This window comes from Marmota flaviventris, chromosome 8, assembly GCF_047511675.1.
Source record: "Marmota flaviventris isolate mMarFla1 chromosome 8, mMarFla1.hap1, whole genome shotgun sequence".
Taxonomy (NCBI): Eukaryota; Metazoa; Chordata; class Mammalia; order Rodentia; family Sciuridae; genus Marmota; species Marmota flaviventris.
The window spans coordinates 17,327,875-17,343,539 of NC_092505.1; the positions used below are offsets into that span (position 1 = coordinate 17,327,875).

Here is a 15,665-nt window from a genome sequence, read left to right on the forward strand (position 1 = left end):
CCCTGCTCCTCGGGAGGCTGAGACAGGAGGAACCCAAGTTTGAGACCCAACCTGGGCAACTTAGTGAGATCCTGTCTCAAAATTAAAAACAAGCAAGCAAATAATAAAACGTAGCTGAGGATGTGGCTCAGTGGTAGAGCACCCCTGGGTTTGATCTGTAGTACTACAAAAAAAAAAAAAAAAGCCTTTTTTTGAAGGATATTTTCTTAGATTGTTCAAAAAATAATTAATTTGACATTCCTGTATTTTAAAGAATTCAACCCAAACACCTACTGACCTCATTCCTTTTATAGTACCCTTGCAGAAGTTTTCCTGTTTTCAAAACAAACAGGAGACCCTGGTTTAATTGGTCAGAACAGTGACTATACCTATGGTAAGTCACATGATAGAACCAGAGAAGAAAAGGTGAAGGGAATGTGTTAAAAGGATTCATTTAATTAGATTTTGATAGTAATTGTATAAAGAATTAAAATAGGATTTTGTGTAATATGCAATTACCAGAATCAGCAACTGTAGAAAATTCAGGTGAAGATACCTGTGCTGCCAAAGTTCCGGGACCTACAGTCTTTTATCTTGAGAGATAGGAACCAGAGGGGACATTTATTTATTTATTTATTTATGCTGGGGATTGAATCCAGGAATTCTCTACCACCAAACTATATCTCCGGTTCTTTTTGTGTTTGCTTTGTCCTCCATGCTTCAGTCTCTGAAGTAGATGGGATTACAGGTATGCACAACTGCAACTGGCTAGAGGGGATACTTTCAAATTTCTATAAACTTTAAACATTTGTCCACTTAGTTATTCTCTCTCTCTCTCTCTCTCTCTCTCTCTTGCTTCTTTTTTTTTTTTTTTCTTCCTTTCTTTTTACCTTTCTTCCCCAGCCCCAACTCAGAGTTGGGGGAACAAACCTAGGACCTTACTAATGCTTTTCAAGTGCTCTACCACTGAGCTGAACCCCAGCCCTCCACTTAATTCTTTAAAATTAAAGTAATACATAGCATTTAAAAAATAATAATGTGTTTATTATCTTGTTAAATTGTATTTCCAACTTTAACAATTTTTATATTGGAAAAACTCAAGCATATGCAAAAGTACAGAATAGAGGAAAATGACTCTCAGTGTACCCATGCCTCAGCTTTAACTGTAATGGATGCATGGCCTATCTTAATTCATATGTACCCGTAACCACTGGGTACTTTTTTTTTTTCCTTATGGTGCTGGGGATGGAACCAGGGCCTTATGCATGCGAGGCAAGCACTCTACCAACTGAGCAATATCCCAGCCTACCACTAGATACTTTTGAAGCAAATTAACATCATAGCATTTCATGCATTATTATCTCATTTTTAGTTAAAAGTACATCACATATTCAATAGGAGAATAGAGTAGAACTAAATGTAAAACAAATAAAAGCACTTGCTAATGGTTGTAATTACCCATCCATCGTCCAAACTCCCTAGGCTTCTCAGTTCTGGCCTTGCTTTCCAGAGGAACTCAAGGAAAGGTGAGGGTATTATTAAATGAGCAGTGATCCCTGCATCTCAGGGCCATACTACTTTTTCTTCCCTTTTCAATCTACTGGGCCAGGGAGAACAATTGCATTCTGTATCCTCTAGGACTGAGCTGAGAGATGGAGGGTCCAGGAACCCCCTGGAATTCACTTCACTGAAATTCTCTTCCTGTCCTTTATAGCTGTTGTGTTTTGGGTCTCAGACACTGTCGGTTTCATTTCACACTTACAAAAACACATTTTCAGTAATCAGTCATGTCCTGTTCTCATTTGTAATTTAAAGGATTTGGGCTGTACTTGGCATTCCCTTGCTCTGACCTCATCAAGACCACAGCGTCTTACCTTGGAGAGCCTGTTGATAGTAGACAAAGGAGACACTCCGCCCCAGTTTCTTCCACTCTAATCTGGAAGAAATGGTCTTCTTTGGGGTTTTGCAGGCTAAAATAACCTCTAGGACCAACAACAAAAACACTGGTTTTCTAATTATCCCTGCGAATTTATGTTTTATTTAACTAACAGTTTTTAAGCATTCTTAAATTGTGACTTTACATTCTATTTATTCTTTCTTTTTTTGAGCTAAACTAATAGGATACCCATTAATAAGTTACATAAATAAGTTAGTTAAAAGTACATTAATAATGGGTATTCTATTGGTTTAGCTCAAAGATGAATTGGAAGCATTACAACTCTTTCACAAAACTGTTTGACACTATTCTGCTTTCCCTAGTTATTGAGCCTGAGTTTCCATCAGTAAAATGAGACAGTACCTTATAGAGTCGTGAATTTTCAAGTGAAATAATATATGCAAAGCGCACAGACCCAAACATAGTAAGCACTTAACAAACAGCAGCTCTGATTAATTATTCATCAACTTATCCCCAGTTTCAGTCTTTGAGGAGTCTACAGTCTGGTAGAAGAGGCAAACAAGGTAAAGGCATTTCAGTCCAAAGGGGATGAGTATCAGATTTTGGGTTTGGAAAGAGCACGCCGCCATCTAGTGCCTAAGAAAGGCACTTAGTCTAGCCCAGGCTGCGTTGGGGAAACGCAAAGAAGTTCCTCCCAACTGGCTGTTACTGAAAGCTAGGATCTTGTCCCTGATGCCAATCCAACAATGAGGACGCAGTTTTGAGAAAAAGGAAAACCAAGTTATATTGCTTTACTAGCAAAGGAGAAACACAGGGGACTCCTATCCCAGAGGAAGAAACATGTCCATTTTAAAAATAAGTCACAGGGACAGAGCAGCAAGGGCTCTTATTCAAAGCATAAAGTGGACCACTGTTACAGCCACAGTCTCAATCAGATTTCTTGATTTGTAAGATGCCTTACAAATTACATTAATATGAACCCAAATGGCCCTCTAATAAATTGTTTATTCTTTCCCCTAAATGGCTGCCTGTAACCCTGTCTCAATTCAGATAAACTATTAAAAGACTTGATCTTGGCATCAAGTGTAACTACTCCAGTGTTGTTAAATTGACTTCATTACAGGAAATTTACTGCAGTTGCATCTTTAAGAAATTCCTGGAACTTCTGAAGGAGCCAACTCCTTTGACTGTCCAAACGAGATGATTGAGGGCAGGGAAACCCAGTGCTGGTTTGCATACTGTTTCAGCTTGCCAAAAAGAAACCTCCAGTTACATCTTTCAAGCATGTTCCAACCAAGCTTCTAGAATTCCAACTTCATATTTCTGGGAGTTTTTTCTCCCACAAGGCAAATTAAAAACACAGTATCTCTGATTAGAAGAAAAAGGTTAAAATCCTTCCTGTGTCTCGGAGTTTGATGTTAAACAAATCTAATGTCATTAAAGTTATTAACCCAAGTTTTATTCAAAATATACACATAGATATGGACAAAAAGCCTATAAGCACATATATAAAAATTATAACCCAGTAGTGATTTCTGTGTGATATAATGATAATTATTTTCTTTCTGTTATATGTAGTTTCCATTTTTTTTAGTTATATTCATTGCCAGAAATATAGAAGTAAAATAGAAGGAAATAGAAAATAGGGCAGAGAAAAGAAAGACAAGGAAGAAAAGAACCAAAAGTTGTTTTCAAGGATGCCTAAAGTTTCTAAAACACGTTTTACATCACAAAGAGATGTAATTTTATAGAGGTGTTTACAACTGTGCTACAAAGACAAACGTGTGCTGAGGGACCTGTTGGAGGAAACACAGCTCTTGCTCTGTTGATTAAGGAGACTGGGCGGTGACCTTCCGGAGTCTTGAGTTTTAGATAGGTTTCCTTCCCGTATTTTGTTGAGTTTTCCAGCAATTAAACACACACCCACACTCATTTTTTTTGAATATTCTACTGTCTTACTCCCATGTCTTAGGAATCATGTTGTACTCAATCATGTTGTTTCCTATATTTAACTAAACATACAAACATACATACATACATGCACACACAAAAACATGCATTTTGATGAATTCTTCCTAATTCATATCCTTGTATGTTCTCAGTGCTCTGTGGGAAAACCTCTAAGGAAATTATGTTGGAAAATGTCACCAATGATTTTCCTAAGTCCAGTGACTTCATTCCAGCCTCTCTCTCATGTAGAGAACAGGTCTATGCAATTTGCCCAAAATATGTTGAGTACTTACTATGTGCTCAGCATTGCTTTTTGAGTTCTATCAGTGAACAGAGCAATGATTCCCTGTCCTTTGGGATCTTACAACCTAGCAGAAGAAGTCAGGCAGAAAAAAGCAACATTATACAAGTGAATTCTATTGCATGTTGGATGGTGATGAGGTGCTGTAGGGAAAAGAGAGTACAGCAGAGTTGGGGAAGTTTGGGAGTGCCAAGGACAACGATGCAGTTTTTTAAAAGAGTAGTCAAGTTTACCTCTTTTACAAGGTGACATCTGATCAATGATATAGAAGATGGTCAGAATATGTATTGTGGTAGGCCCAGGGAACAGCCAGAGCCTATACCCTAGGGTGCCATGCCAATACCTTGATTTTGAATTTCTAGCCCCTAGAACCTAGAGGAAATATGTTTCTGTTATTTTAAGTCACCTGGGTTGTGGCATTTTCTTATGGCAACTCTAGAATATGAATACAAATGAATCTAAAAGCTAATTCTCATGGAATCTCCTTTCTCTCTTTAGCCAACAGTCAACACTCAAGGCCAGGACAATTTTTGGTATTCTGCTTTAGTGTTATTGTCACATAAAAATATAGTACTTTATAGCACAGGTTTTGAAATTAAACCTTTGCCCTATACTGGATATATGATGAGAAAATTACTTAATTTTTTTTTGGAACATTATAAAATAATGTTCTAAAACTATAAAATAAATAAAAATAATAGTACTCATCTCACAGAGTTGTAAAGATTAAATGAGATAATGAAGTTATATACAGGGTGTACATGGTGTATTATATATAGTATGTGGTACATACATGGTCATTATTATTTTCACACATGGGGATCTTCTCTTTAAATGTACTTGCAAGCTTGACATGATAGAAACCCACATGTTATATCATCACAAATCAGATTTGAACTGAAATGTTATCTCTGTTTTAGATGGCAAAGAAAACAATGTCAACATAAATCACACTTTTCAATACAAGACATATTAAAACAGAAAAATGTGCCAAGTTTCTTAATCAAGGCACTTATTTCATTGCCAAAACTACTGTTTCATTTAGATGAAGAAAAGATAAATGTTTATTTTATTTATTTAATATTTTTTATTGTTGATGGACTTTATTGTCTTTATTTTTATGTGGTGCTGAGGTTCGAACACAGTGCCTCATGCATGCTAGGCGAGGACGCTACCACTTAGCAACAACCCCAGCCCAAGATAAATGTTTATTAAAAAAATTAGCAAAATAATTACTTATAGGAGTAAGAATCATTATGAATTTTATTTTTTCTAAGGTTATTTATTGCTACCTTTTGAGTTTATTCTCTGTGGTCATGTTTAAAAATATATCAAATTCTACATAGAACAAAAAGAATTGATACTACTAGAGTAGTTCTGAAAAATTAGCATAAATTACTTCTGGGAAGACATGCTTCAGAGTTGGATCCCCTCTATAGAAGTCCACTCACATAATTTTATAAGCCTGACAGATCTGCCCTGGTGTCGGGTTCTTTCTGCTTTTGGTATTGCCCTGGAAAGTGATACAGAATAGCTACACTAAAAGAAAGAATTAATTCATACTTTTGACATTAGAAAAATAAGAGATTAGAAAAACTCTGAACAAAATGGGTAGGGCACATATACAAACATACAAACCACCAAATATTACAGATCTTAAGTAAAATTAAGTCACTGCATAAAATATCATAAAAGGTGAATGAAAATAGGAATTTATTTTTGCATTATTGAGAGCCAAATTGGAATAATCAGAGCACATATAAAATAGAATTAAAATGCAATTCTTAATTAGAAGGAGCAGAGGTGAAACAAGAAAATAGAAATTTATTTTGGAGTGAGAGTAACTTTTTTTTTTCTTTTGGTGCTGGGGGTTGAACCCAGAGCCTCGCCCTGCTAAGCATGTGCTCTACCACTTACACCCACAGCCCTGAGACTGACATTTGATTGCAATAAATTATGGAAGGATTTTCTATATTAAAATAAAGCATGCATTAAAAAGTAATGTAAATGGACACAGGATTTCATTTTGGAGTGTTGGAAATGTTCTGGAACTAGGTAGAGGGGGCACTGCACAGCAATGTGAATATACAAAGGCTTCTGAATTGTTCATTTTAAAAAGATGAATTTTAGGGGCTGGGGTTGTGGCTCAGCAGTAGAGTGCTCGCCTAGCATGTGCGAGACGCTGGGTTGATCCTCAGCACCACATAAAAATAAATAAATAAAATAAAGGTATTGTGTCCAACTACAACTAAAAAATTTTTTTAAAAAAGGATGGATTTTGTTATGTGAGTTTTGCTGCAATTATTATTATTTTTTTTAAGCAATGATGATTAAGGACTGTAATTTTGACGTCCTAATTCAGATATTAGGGCATCGGGCCTGAGGGTAGGGAAGTACAGCCACTGCGGCCAGCTGGATCCAGGAAAGTGAGAAACAGCAGAAATGAACTTCACTTCCTTTGTCCCTCAGGGACATGCTGCTCCATTTTTCCTCTCTCACTGTGCTCCCTCTTTTGGCCATTCCAGGCTGCTTTTTGGCATCTTACTCAACCTATTTATCTTTCTGCAAGTACTCCAGAGTCCAAGTTACTTCCAACCATTAATTTCCTCTTTCCACTTCTCCTTACTTAAAACTAACTTACAATAAAGGGTGTCTTATTAGCTTAGTCATGTAAAACATTGGAATTAAAAGGACTTAATTAGCCTAAAAATTATTTAAGTGACTTGTTACTAAGTGATTTGTTGTTTTTGAATAATGGACTAGTTTTTATAACATTTTTTTACTTGTCAAGCACGTATAACGTGTGTGTTAGACACTACTGTAAGCACCATATAAATACTAAGTCGTGTTCCAGGTCTCTTCTCTCATCTTTGACCCTTTCCTTCAAACTGTCTCCAACTTCAGGAAGAAAACATTCCTGAAGACAAGAGAGTAGGTGTTTGGGACCTGTGTCTTAAGTGTTTACAATCTCTGACATAAACAAACATTGCATTTAAGAAAGACTAGTTATTCTGGTTTCTTTGTATTATTCATTGTGTCCTAAGGTCAAAAAAAAAGGATGGTCGATATTTGAAGTACACTTATAAAAGCCTCTATATACTATTTGGGGGTAATTATTAGTTCTTTAAGTATTTTTTAACTGTAACAAAATACATACTAATCCCTGCATTTATAAATAAGAAAATGGCACTTCAAAATAGAATACATTAATGTCATCTTAAATACTTAGTTGGGGTGTTAACTTCCATTAACCTTCTTCAACTGGTTAAAATTTTTCTTAAGATCTCTCTCTGTTTTGCAAAATAGATTTTGTCACAGATAATTTATGTTATAGGAGACCTTCTATGTACATCTGGCCTTTATTGATGATTCAGAATGTTTACTGAGGAGGTAGAGAAAGTGTTATAAATGTGGAAATGCATGGAATATTTCAGGCAAAAGAATTAGTGTGGGGTGAAAGAGAATATGTCAACAAATATAAAAATAATATCACCTGTTACCCTCATGAGTCATTTAAACATTACAGCCTGTAAGAATTGGTAAATACCATACCTTGGTACTCTATAGCTGTGACAACTTGATGGTCTTTGGGGGCAGATAATCCATAGGCCTTATGATCTGAAAAGTTAGAACAGATAAGATAATTAAAATAGTATAAAAATTAGTTTTCAAATGTTTAAAGGAAATACCATTTTAAGAACAATGGCCTAGATTGGGGGATAGATTTATACATAATATATAGGTTTTAAAATATCAAAATAGAAAAAGCAAGCTATACATGTCACTTCCATTTTATTATGGTTTTGGACTTCAAGCATTTCCCAAAGCTAAACCTATGAATGTATTCGCACCCCTCCACATACAAGCCATTCTCACCAGCCCCACTGAAAACAAGAGCTCATGTCTTTATGTCCTTAATTTATCTTAATATGCAGCCTATGTCCACCCACCCATCCATTCATCCATCCATCTAGAAACCACTTTTCTGACTCAACAATCCCCTTTGTATATAATCTTACATCCTCTCATTGACTCTACCATTAATACCTACATCCATATCTCCAACTCCAATCTCTTTTCCCATGGAGTCCCTCCTGCCATGTTTCTGCTGGACATCTGTATCTCCATTTCCACAAAATTGTGAGCAAAAGATGAACTCTTCAGTTTAAGCCCAAATGTTATTTCTAAAACTGGTAACTCTAAGGTTCTTCAAACAAGCCTAAGTTCAGACCCGTGGTTACCTCATTATAGTGAAAGGCATCACAATCCACATGGTCACTCTGGCCAGAATCTTAGGCACTGCACATGATACCTCCACCCTCTCATCCATTCACTCTAAGTTTCCATCTATGGACTGAGAATTGTGCATCAACCAGGATAATGTTTTGAAAGATTGTCCTTTTTCTCTTTGCCCCCTCCCACCTTTGTAACTGCTCCTTGCCCCAAGGAAGGGATACAGATAGCTAAAACCAGAGAGAGAGAAACAGGGCACTTCTTGCCTTGCCACATTAAAACCCTGACCTTGAAAGAAATGTAAAAAAAAACCATAGATCATGCAAAACATTTACAAGAAACCATTGTGACTGAAATATATCTGCTCCACAGACTTGGAGTAGAGAGGAGGAAGTGAGTTGGAGAACATGAATCTTGGCAGATTGTTGAGAAAGAAAAATAATAGCAACATTTATTAAGTACTTAGATGTCAGGCAACATCCCAAGCACTTTACAAGTATTAATTCACTTAGCTCTCACAAGAATTATCTGCGGCTGGGTACCATGTTTTATCCACATTTTTTTCTCAAGTGTGAAAACTGAAGCACAGAGAGAACAAGAAACTTAATCAAGATTCTATGAGTAGTACATGGTGGAGCTGGAGTTTGAACTCAGCCTGTCTGCACCCGCAACACACATGGTTAATTACTTTATTATACCTGTACTACACCCTGTTTCTCCCAAGCTGAACTATGAACAAGAACTGCCAATTAACAAAGATGCCACGTGGAAAGATACATTGGTCTAACGGAGGAAGGAAAGACTGGGAAATTGGTTATAACAAAGGCAAAGGACTCACTCTGAAGCACAACACAGGTGGAAGATAAGAGGCTGTGACTAGGGAAGCCAGACACCAAAGGATTCCCAGAGGGGAGGCTCTGAAGCAGGGTTTCTCAATATTGATACCATTGACCTTTAAGGTTGGATCATCCCTTATTAGAAGAGATTGTCCTGTGCACTACAGGATGTTGCGCAGCATCCTGAGCTTCTCCCCACGCAATGCTAGAAGCACCAACCATCTCCAAATCATGACGACTAAAAATGTCTGTAGACATTGGCTAAGAATCACTGTTCTGAGCTTAGTTAGGCTGGTTTGAAGAACCAGTCATAGAAATAAGCCAATATACTAAAGGACAGCAAAGAACTATGAGTTCAAAGATTTTGAAAGTTCCTATGAAATCAGAATTTCACAACTGCTAGAGTCTGTAAACAAGTCAAGATGGCGCCTGGCATTTTGCAGAGGGAGTGGTTTGTGAAGTAACGCCAGCGAGCCATTAAGTGTGGAGATTCCTGATTGGTTGACTGCTGTATCTAGTTTATGTTAATTAGATAAACCGTGTGGAATGTATAAATACCTCTGTTGTCCTACAATAAACGGCTCCCACTCCTGCTGTATCAATGTACACAAGTTGTTTGTCACCCCCCGGTTATTTTGCTGCAGCCAGACTGCGGCAGATGGTGGCCCATATGGGGAACGCCTGAAGCTTGGAGGTGAGTAAAATTGCTCGCCCCTGAGGGAAGGCGAGAGAATGGGTGACCATTTCAAAAAACAATGTGTTCTTGTTTTGATTTATTTTGTTTTTGTTTCAAGCTGCCTATCCCTAGAAATTTCTCAGGCAAACTGGGAAAAATGGTTGGCTCAAGGTTTGAAGTTGTTCGGCCCTGAGAAAGGGAAAATTGATACAATGATTTTTTGTTCCGTTTTTGTTTCATTCTGTTTCGGTTTTGTTTTATGTTATCTTATTGGGTTGCGTTACCTTTATAGTAGATTAGAAATTAGTAAAAAACAAACCGAAAGACTGTTAAGTAAATTGTTAGAGGTCCAGACTATGGTAGAAAACATGTTAGGTCAAGCAAAAGAGAAGGTCTCTCGAGCTAGTCAGACAGAGGAAAATTTAAAGGAAGAAAGCTTAAAGGACAAACAACCATGGAGGGGGGGAGCTACAATAGGAGGTTGCTACTAACTCCATTCTATCACCAGAGGGCGTAATTCAACCAACAGCTCCATCTACAGCTGAGTGGCCCTCAACCCCCGTAATTGATGCACGGAATCCTGAGGCAGGACCTCAAAGATTAGCATGCCCTGTACTTGAGCAGGCAGGAGGGCAACGAATTCACCGTGCTTTAGATTTCAAAACAGTGAAGCAATTAAAGGAGGCTGTAACAACCTATGGCCCACAAGCACCCTTCACTGTGAGCATGGTCGAATCCATTACCAACTTGGACATGACGCCAGCAGATTGGGCTAACATGTGTCGATCTGTGATAAATGGAGGACAATATTTGTTATGGAAGGTTGCCAATGAGGAATTTTGCACGGAGACAGCTAGGCGAAATGCAGCAGCTGGTTACCCTCAAAGAAATCTAGATATGTTGTTAGGAAAAGGACCTTATGAGGGTCAACGGCAACAAATTGAATATGATCCTGGCGTATACGCACAAATTGCTGTAGATGCGGTTAGAGCATGGAAAACTTTACAGGGGCATGGAGATTTACAAGGACAATTATCTAACGTAATACAAGGAACTAATGAACCTTACGCTGAATTTGTAGATAGGCTTATTCAAACGGCTTCCAGAATTTTGGGGGATACAGAACAAGCAATGCCATTTATAAAACAACTGGCTTATGACCAAGCAAATCGTTGCTGCAGAGAGGTCATTAGACCATGGAGACATGAAGATTTAAACACATATATTAAATTATGTAGAGATATTAATGAACAAGGGCAAGTCTTGGCAGCAGTACAACAGGCTTTAGATGCCAGGCCAAAAACATGCTATAATTATGAACAAACAGGACATTTTAAAAGGAGTTGCCCCATAGGAGGAGGGTTTAACAAAGCTAGGTATCAAAGGAATATAATACTGGGTATTTGCCCACGATGCCGTAGAGGGAGACATTGGGCTAATGAATGCTGTTCTCAAACCACCATAGAGGGTATTCTGTTATCAAAAAACGGACAAGGACCAAGTGTTTACCTACGATATCGTGGAGAAAGGCATCAGGCTCCATTGCCAAAAAACGGACTGGGGGGCCCAATGCTCTGGGGCCCACAACCACAAATATACGGGGCAATGGAGGAACCCAGCAACACCATCAGGGTAGTGCCCAGAACACATTATCCATTAAATCCCTCATCAGACAAACTATAGGGAGCGCAGGGTTGGACACCTGCGCCTCCGCCAGAGCAGTAACTCCAGAGATGGGAGTTCAAATCATTCCCACAGGAGTAAAAGGACCTCTTCCCCAAGGAACAGTAGGCTTATTATTGGGACGCAGTTCTTCTACACTAAAAGGACTTATGATAAGTCCTGGGGTAATTGATCCCAATTATGAAGGTGAAATAAAAATTATAGCTAGTTCTCCAAGAGGTATATCAGTAATTTCACCAGGAGATAGTATAGCACAGTTATTAATAATACCCAGCCTGCATGATAAATTTTCCAGTCATACTGTAGAAAGAGGTTCCAGGGGATTAGGCTCCACAGGTGTGGATTGGGCTATGCTGTCTTTAAATTTAGATTCTCGCCCAATGCTAAAACTAAATATTCAAGGACATGAATTCAATGGGCTACTGGACACAGGAGCTGACCTTAGCATCATATCTCGTCAAGAATGGCTAAAACATTGGCCATTACAACAAGCCACTCAAATGCTTCGAGGCCTAGGAGTGGCAACTAATCCCCATAGAAGTGCAATGGTATTAGATTGGAAGGATTCTGAAGGATGTGAAGGAACTATACAGCCATATGTATTGGATCATCTTCCTATAAATTTATGGGGACGAGATGTCCTAGATCAATTAGGTTTGACATTAACAAATAACATCAATCCTAACGTGCCCACTACTAGGGCTAGACAAGGCTTTAGGAAAGAAAAAAGATTAAGAGAACAAGAACAAGGTATAGCAACACCAATTCAAATAGATCAAGGAATAAATAGACATGGATTGGGTTTTCAGAAAGGGCCACTGAGACAATCAAAATTACTTGGAAATCAGAAAGACCAGTGTGGGTTCCTCAGTGGCCCCTGACTAAAGAAAAGATACAAGTAGCCCATGGTCAAAGGTCAAACAACAATTAGCAGAAGGACATATACAACCTTCTGTATCTCCCCATAATACTCCCATTTTTGTCATTAAAAAGAAATCTGGTAAATGGAGATTATTGCAAGATTTAAGAGCCATTAATAATGAGATGGTTATTATGGGACCTGCTCAATCAGGGATTCCCCAATTGTCTGCTTTGCCAAAAACCTGGTATGTTTTAGCTATAGATATTAAAGATTGTTTTTTTTCTATTCCAATTCATCCTGAGGATAGTCCACGTTTTGCATTTACTATCCCTGCACTAATGGCTAGCTGGCGTTACTTCACAAACCACTCCCTCTGCAAAATGCCAGGCGCCATCTTGACTTGTTTACAGACTCTAGCAGTTGTGAAATTCTGATTTCATAGGAACTTTCAAAATCTTTGAACTCATAGTTCTTTGCTGTCCTTTAGTATATTGGCTTATTTCTATGACTGGTTCTTCAAACCAGCCTATCTATGCTCAGAACAATGATTCTTAGCCAATGTCTACAGACATTTTTAGTCGTCATGATTTGGAGATGGTTGGTGCTTCTAGCATTGCGTGGGGAGAAGCTCAGGATGCTGCACAACATTTGAGGAAAAGGCAGGAACTTCAATGTCCTTGTTGTATTATCCTACATTTACTACTTAAATCTTTGGATATTTTTGACAGTGATTATGATTCCAAAACATTTTTCTGTGAAACGTTCAAAAGACACTTTGAAAAAGCTTTTCCCTTTTGAATTGGTGCCTTCAAAAATGCTCTCATATTATGAGTGACTATTCTTGTGATTTTTGAAGTATTTTAGTACACTTTTTAGACAAAACAATGAAGACTCATATTCCCTGTAAACCAGCTGAGGGGAAATCTAGGCAAAAATAGGAAAAGTTAATCTTTGTTCCCTCCACGTGGTCATGTCTTTGAACTTTCCAAACACCACACTGCCTACTGAGAGTGTTTATTTTCTTCAGCAGACTTTGGCTTTCCTTCATGTGAGGCAAACTTTAGTATAATGTGAGATTAGAAGATTTAGGAGCTGTGTTCCAGGAATCAATGAGAAAGTGAATCTTTTCCCTCTTTCTCACTTCCAGTGTTCTACTTGTTAAAGCTTCTTTTGAGAAATATTTTTTAAATTTTCAAAACTCATTAAAAATCCTGTGAAAAATAACATCAAATGTGATTTTAGGAAATTAATTTTTCCTTCATAAATTTTACATGCATATATTTGAACAGAAAAAATATATGTCCCAGACACTAACTAAAAAAAAATTGAATACATGAAGCTATGAAGGCAAAAAATTATAATAGAAATTGGATTTTTTTTTTCAGGTATACACTTATTTTAACAAACACATTAAAAAAGTACATATTAAGAGGGTACCATGCAATGTTTCTGTATATGTATACATTGTATATTTCTGAATCAGGTTAAAAATAGGTTTTCTCAAACATGTATAATTGTTTATAGTGAAAAACTCTTAAAATTCTTTCTTCTGGCTTTTTAAAATGTACAGTACATTATTGTTATCTATAGCCACCCTGCTGTGCAACAGCTCACCAGAACTTCCTCCTCTTTTCTAACTTACTAGGTACCCATCCCTCTCATCCCTGTACTCCCTCCAGCCCTGGGAACCACCATCCTATTCTCAACTTCTGTGATATCAACTCTCAGTTTCCATCAGATTCTACATGTGAGTGATACACATGGTACTTGTCTTTCTATGCCTGGCTTATATCACCTTAACATAATGATCGATCCATGTTGTTGTCAATGACAGGATTTCATTTTTTTATAGCTGAATAGAATTCCAAGATATATATGTGCCACATTTTCTTTACTTATTCATAGGTTGTTTCTATTTCTTGGCTGTTGTTAATAGTGCTGCAATTAATAGGAATGCAGATGTCTCTTTGACATAATGATTTAGTTTCTTAGACATACAACCATTAGTGAGGAGAATTAGGTTTTTTGTTGCTGTTGTTGCTGCTTGCTTGCTTGTCTGTTTTGCATTGCTGGGGATTGAACCCAAGGCATCAAGCATGCTAGGCAACTGAGCTACAACCCCAGCCCCTAGGGGATTAGTGTAAATAAATCAATAAATGGGTAGTATTTCTTGGTATCTGAATATTTATTTCTGTGGTTTTTAAGCATCTTCTTCTGGTGACCTTGCTATCTCTAATTTACTTACTTTAAGGTTTGCTTGTAAAAATATGTAACATATAAGATCACTTATGTTGAACTTATTTAAACATAAAGTTGTGAACCTTAAAATTAAAAACATGCTTTATAAGATTTCTACTTTGTTATAGGCTTTCTGAGCCTTAAAGTGTACTTTTTAAAACTTGTATCTAAAAACTTATGAAAATAAAATATTGGATTGTATATAAATATGTCACCAACAGATGTTAGGAATAATCTGTTTGGATGCCTTCTTGAACCAATTTTTTTTTCTTTACTTTTCTAGAATAAATAAATGTGAAAATAAACAACAACAAAAAAAATCATGATGTGAGCCCAATGGTTGAGGTCAGTGATTGTTTTAAAGTTAGCTACAAAAACCTCTTTAATAGTAATGGATGTATTCCAAAGTCACTGGCAGAAGTTCACAAACTAAAGTTAAAGATGATAATGTCCTTAACTGCTAACCACTCCAAGTCAAATAATTCCTGGTCAAATGAAACCCTTTGTGTTTCTCCCCCCCCCCCCCCTTTAAGAATAAAAATTCTTACATTTTCTATTTTTCATCTAAGATAATCTAATTTAGCTAAGAATAAATACTTACTTTACACTACAATAACTTTTAAATTACTATACAAATATTGCTTAAGGCAACACTTTTAATTGAAAACATGATTTCGAAAAATTGAAGTGCTATAGAGGTCTTTTATTTTATAAGTACAGTACAGACAGCATCACCTATAAAGTCAAGTTATAAAACTAAGGACATAAATTATTTCATAAGTTTAAAAAAATAAAAGTTAACAGCCATATGGATTAGTACAATTCACATTAAATATACATTAGTACATTACTAATATATATTTATTATACTAATGAATATAAATAGTTGCACAGGGTTAGCAAAATAATACCACACAGAATTTATTGTGGCTAATTTGTATGGATAGAAAGTAATCCAATCAAGTAGGAATTAGAAATTAGGTAATATACTCATCTATCTCACAATTATT

At 36.8% G+C, this 15,665-nt stretch overlaps 1 protein-coding gene across 3 annotated transcripts in view; it reads right to left on the bottom strand.

The window, feature by feature from the left end:
* The window catches only part of Jam2 (junctional adhesion molecule 2), a 56,397-nt gene that overhangs the window by 18,262 nt on the left and 22,470 nt on the right, over window positions 1-15,665 (bottom strand). For 2 of the 3 annotated variants that reach the window (XR_011708304.1, XM_027929292.2), the window contains exons 2-3: window positions 7,680-7,745; window positions 1,854-1,961 (exon numbers count right to left, since the gene is read on the bottom strand). Coding sequence is in view for 2 of the 3 variants with exons in the window: in XM_027929292.2 (XP_027785093.1) it covers window positions 1,854-1,961; window positions 7,680-7,745 (174 nt within the window). In the remaining variant the exon portion in view is untranslated. The remainder of the gene's footprint in view (window positions 1-1,853; window positions 1,962-7,679; window positions 7,746-15,665) is intronic. The other variant, XM_071615117.1, reaches the window with a different exon arrangement.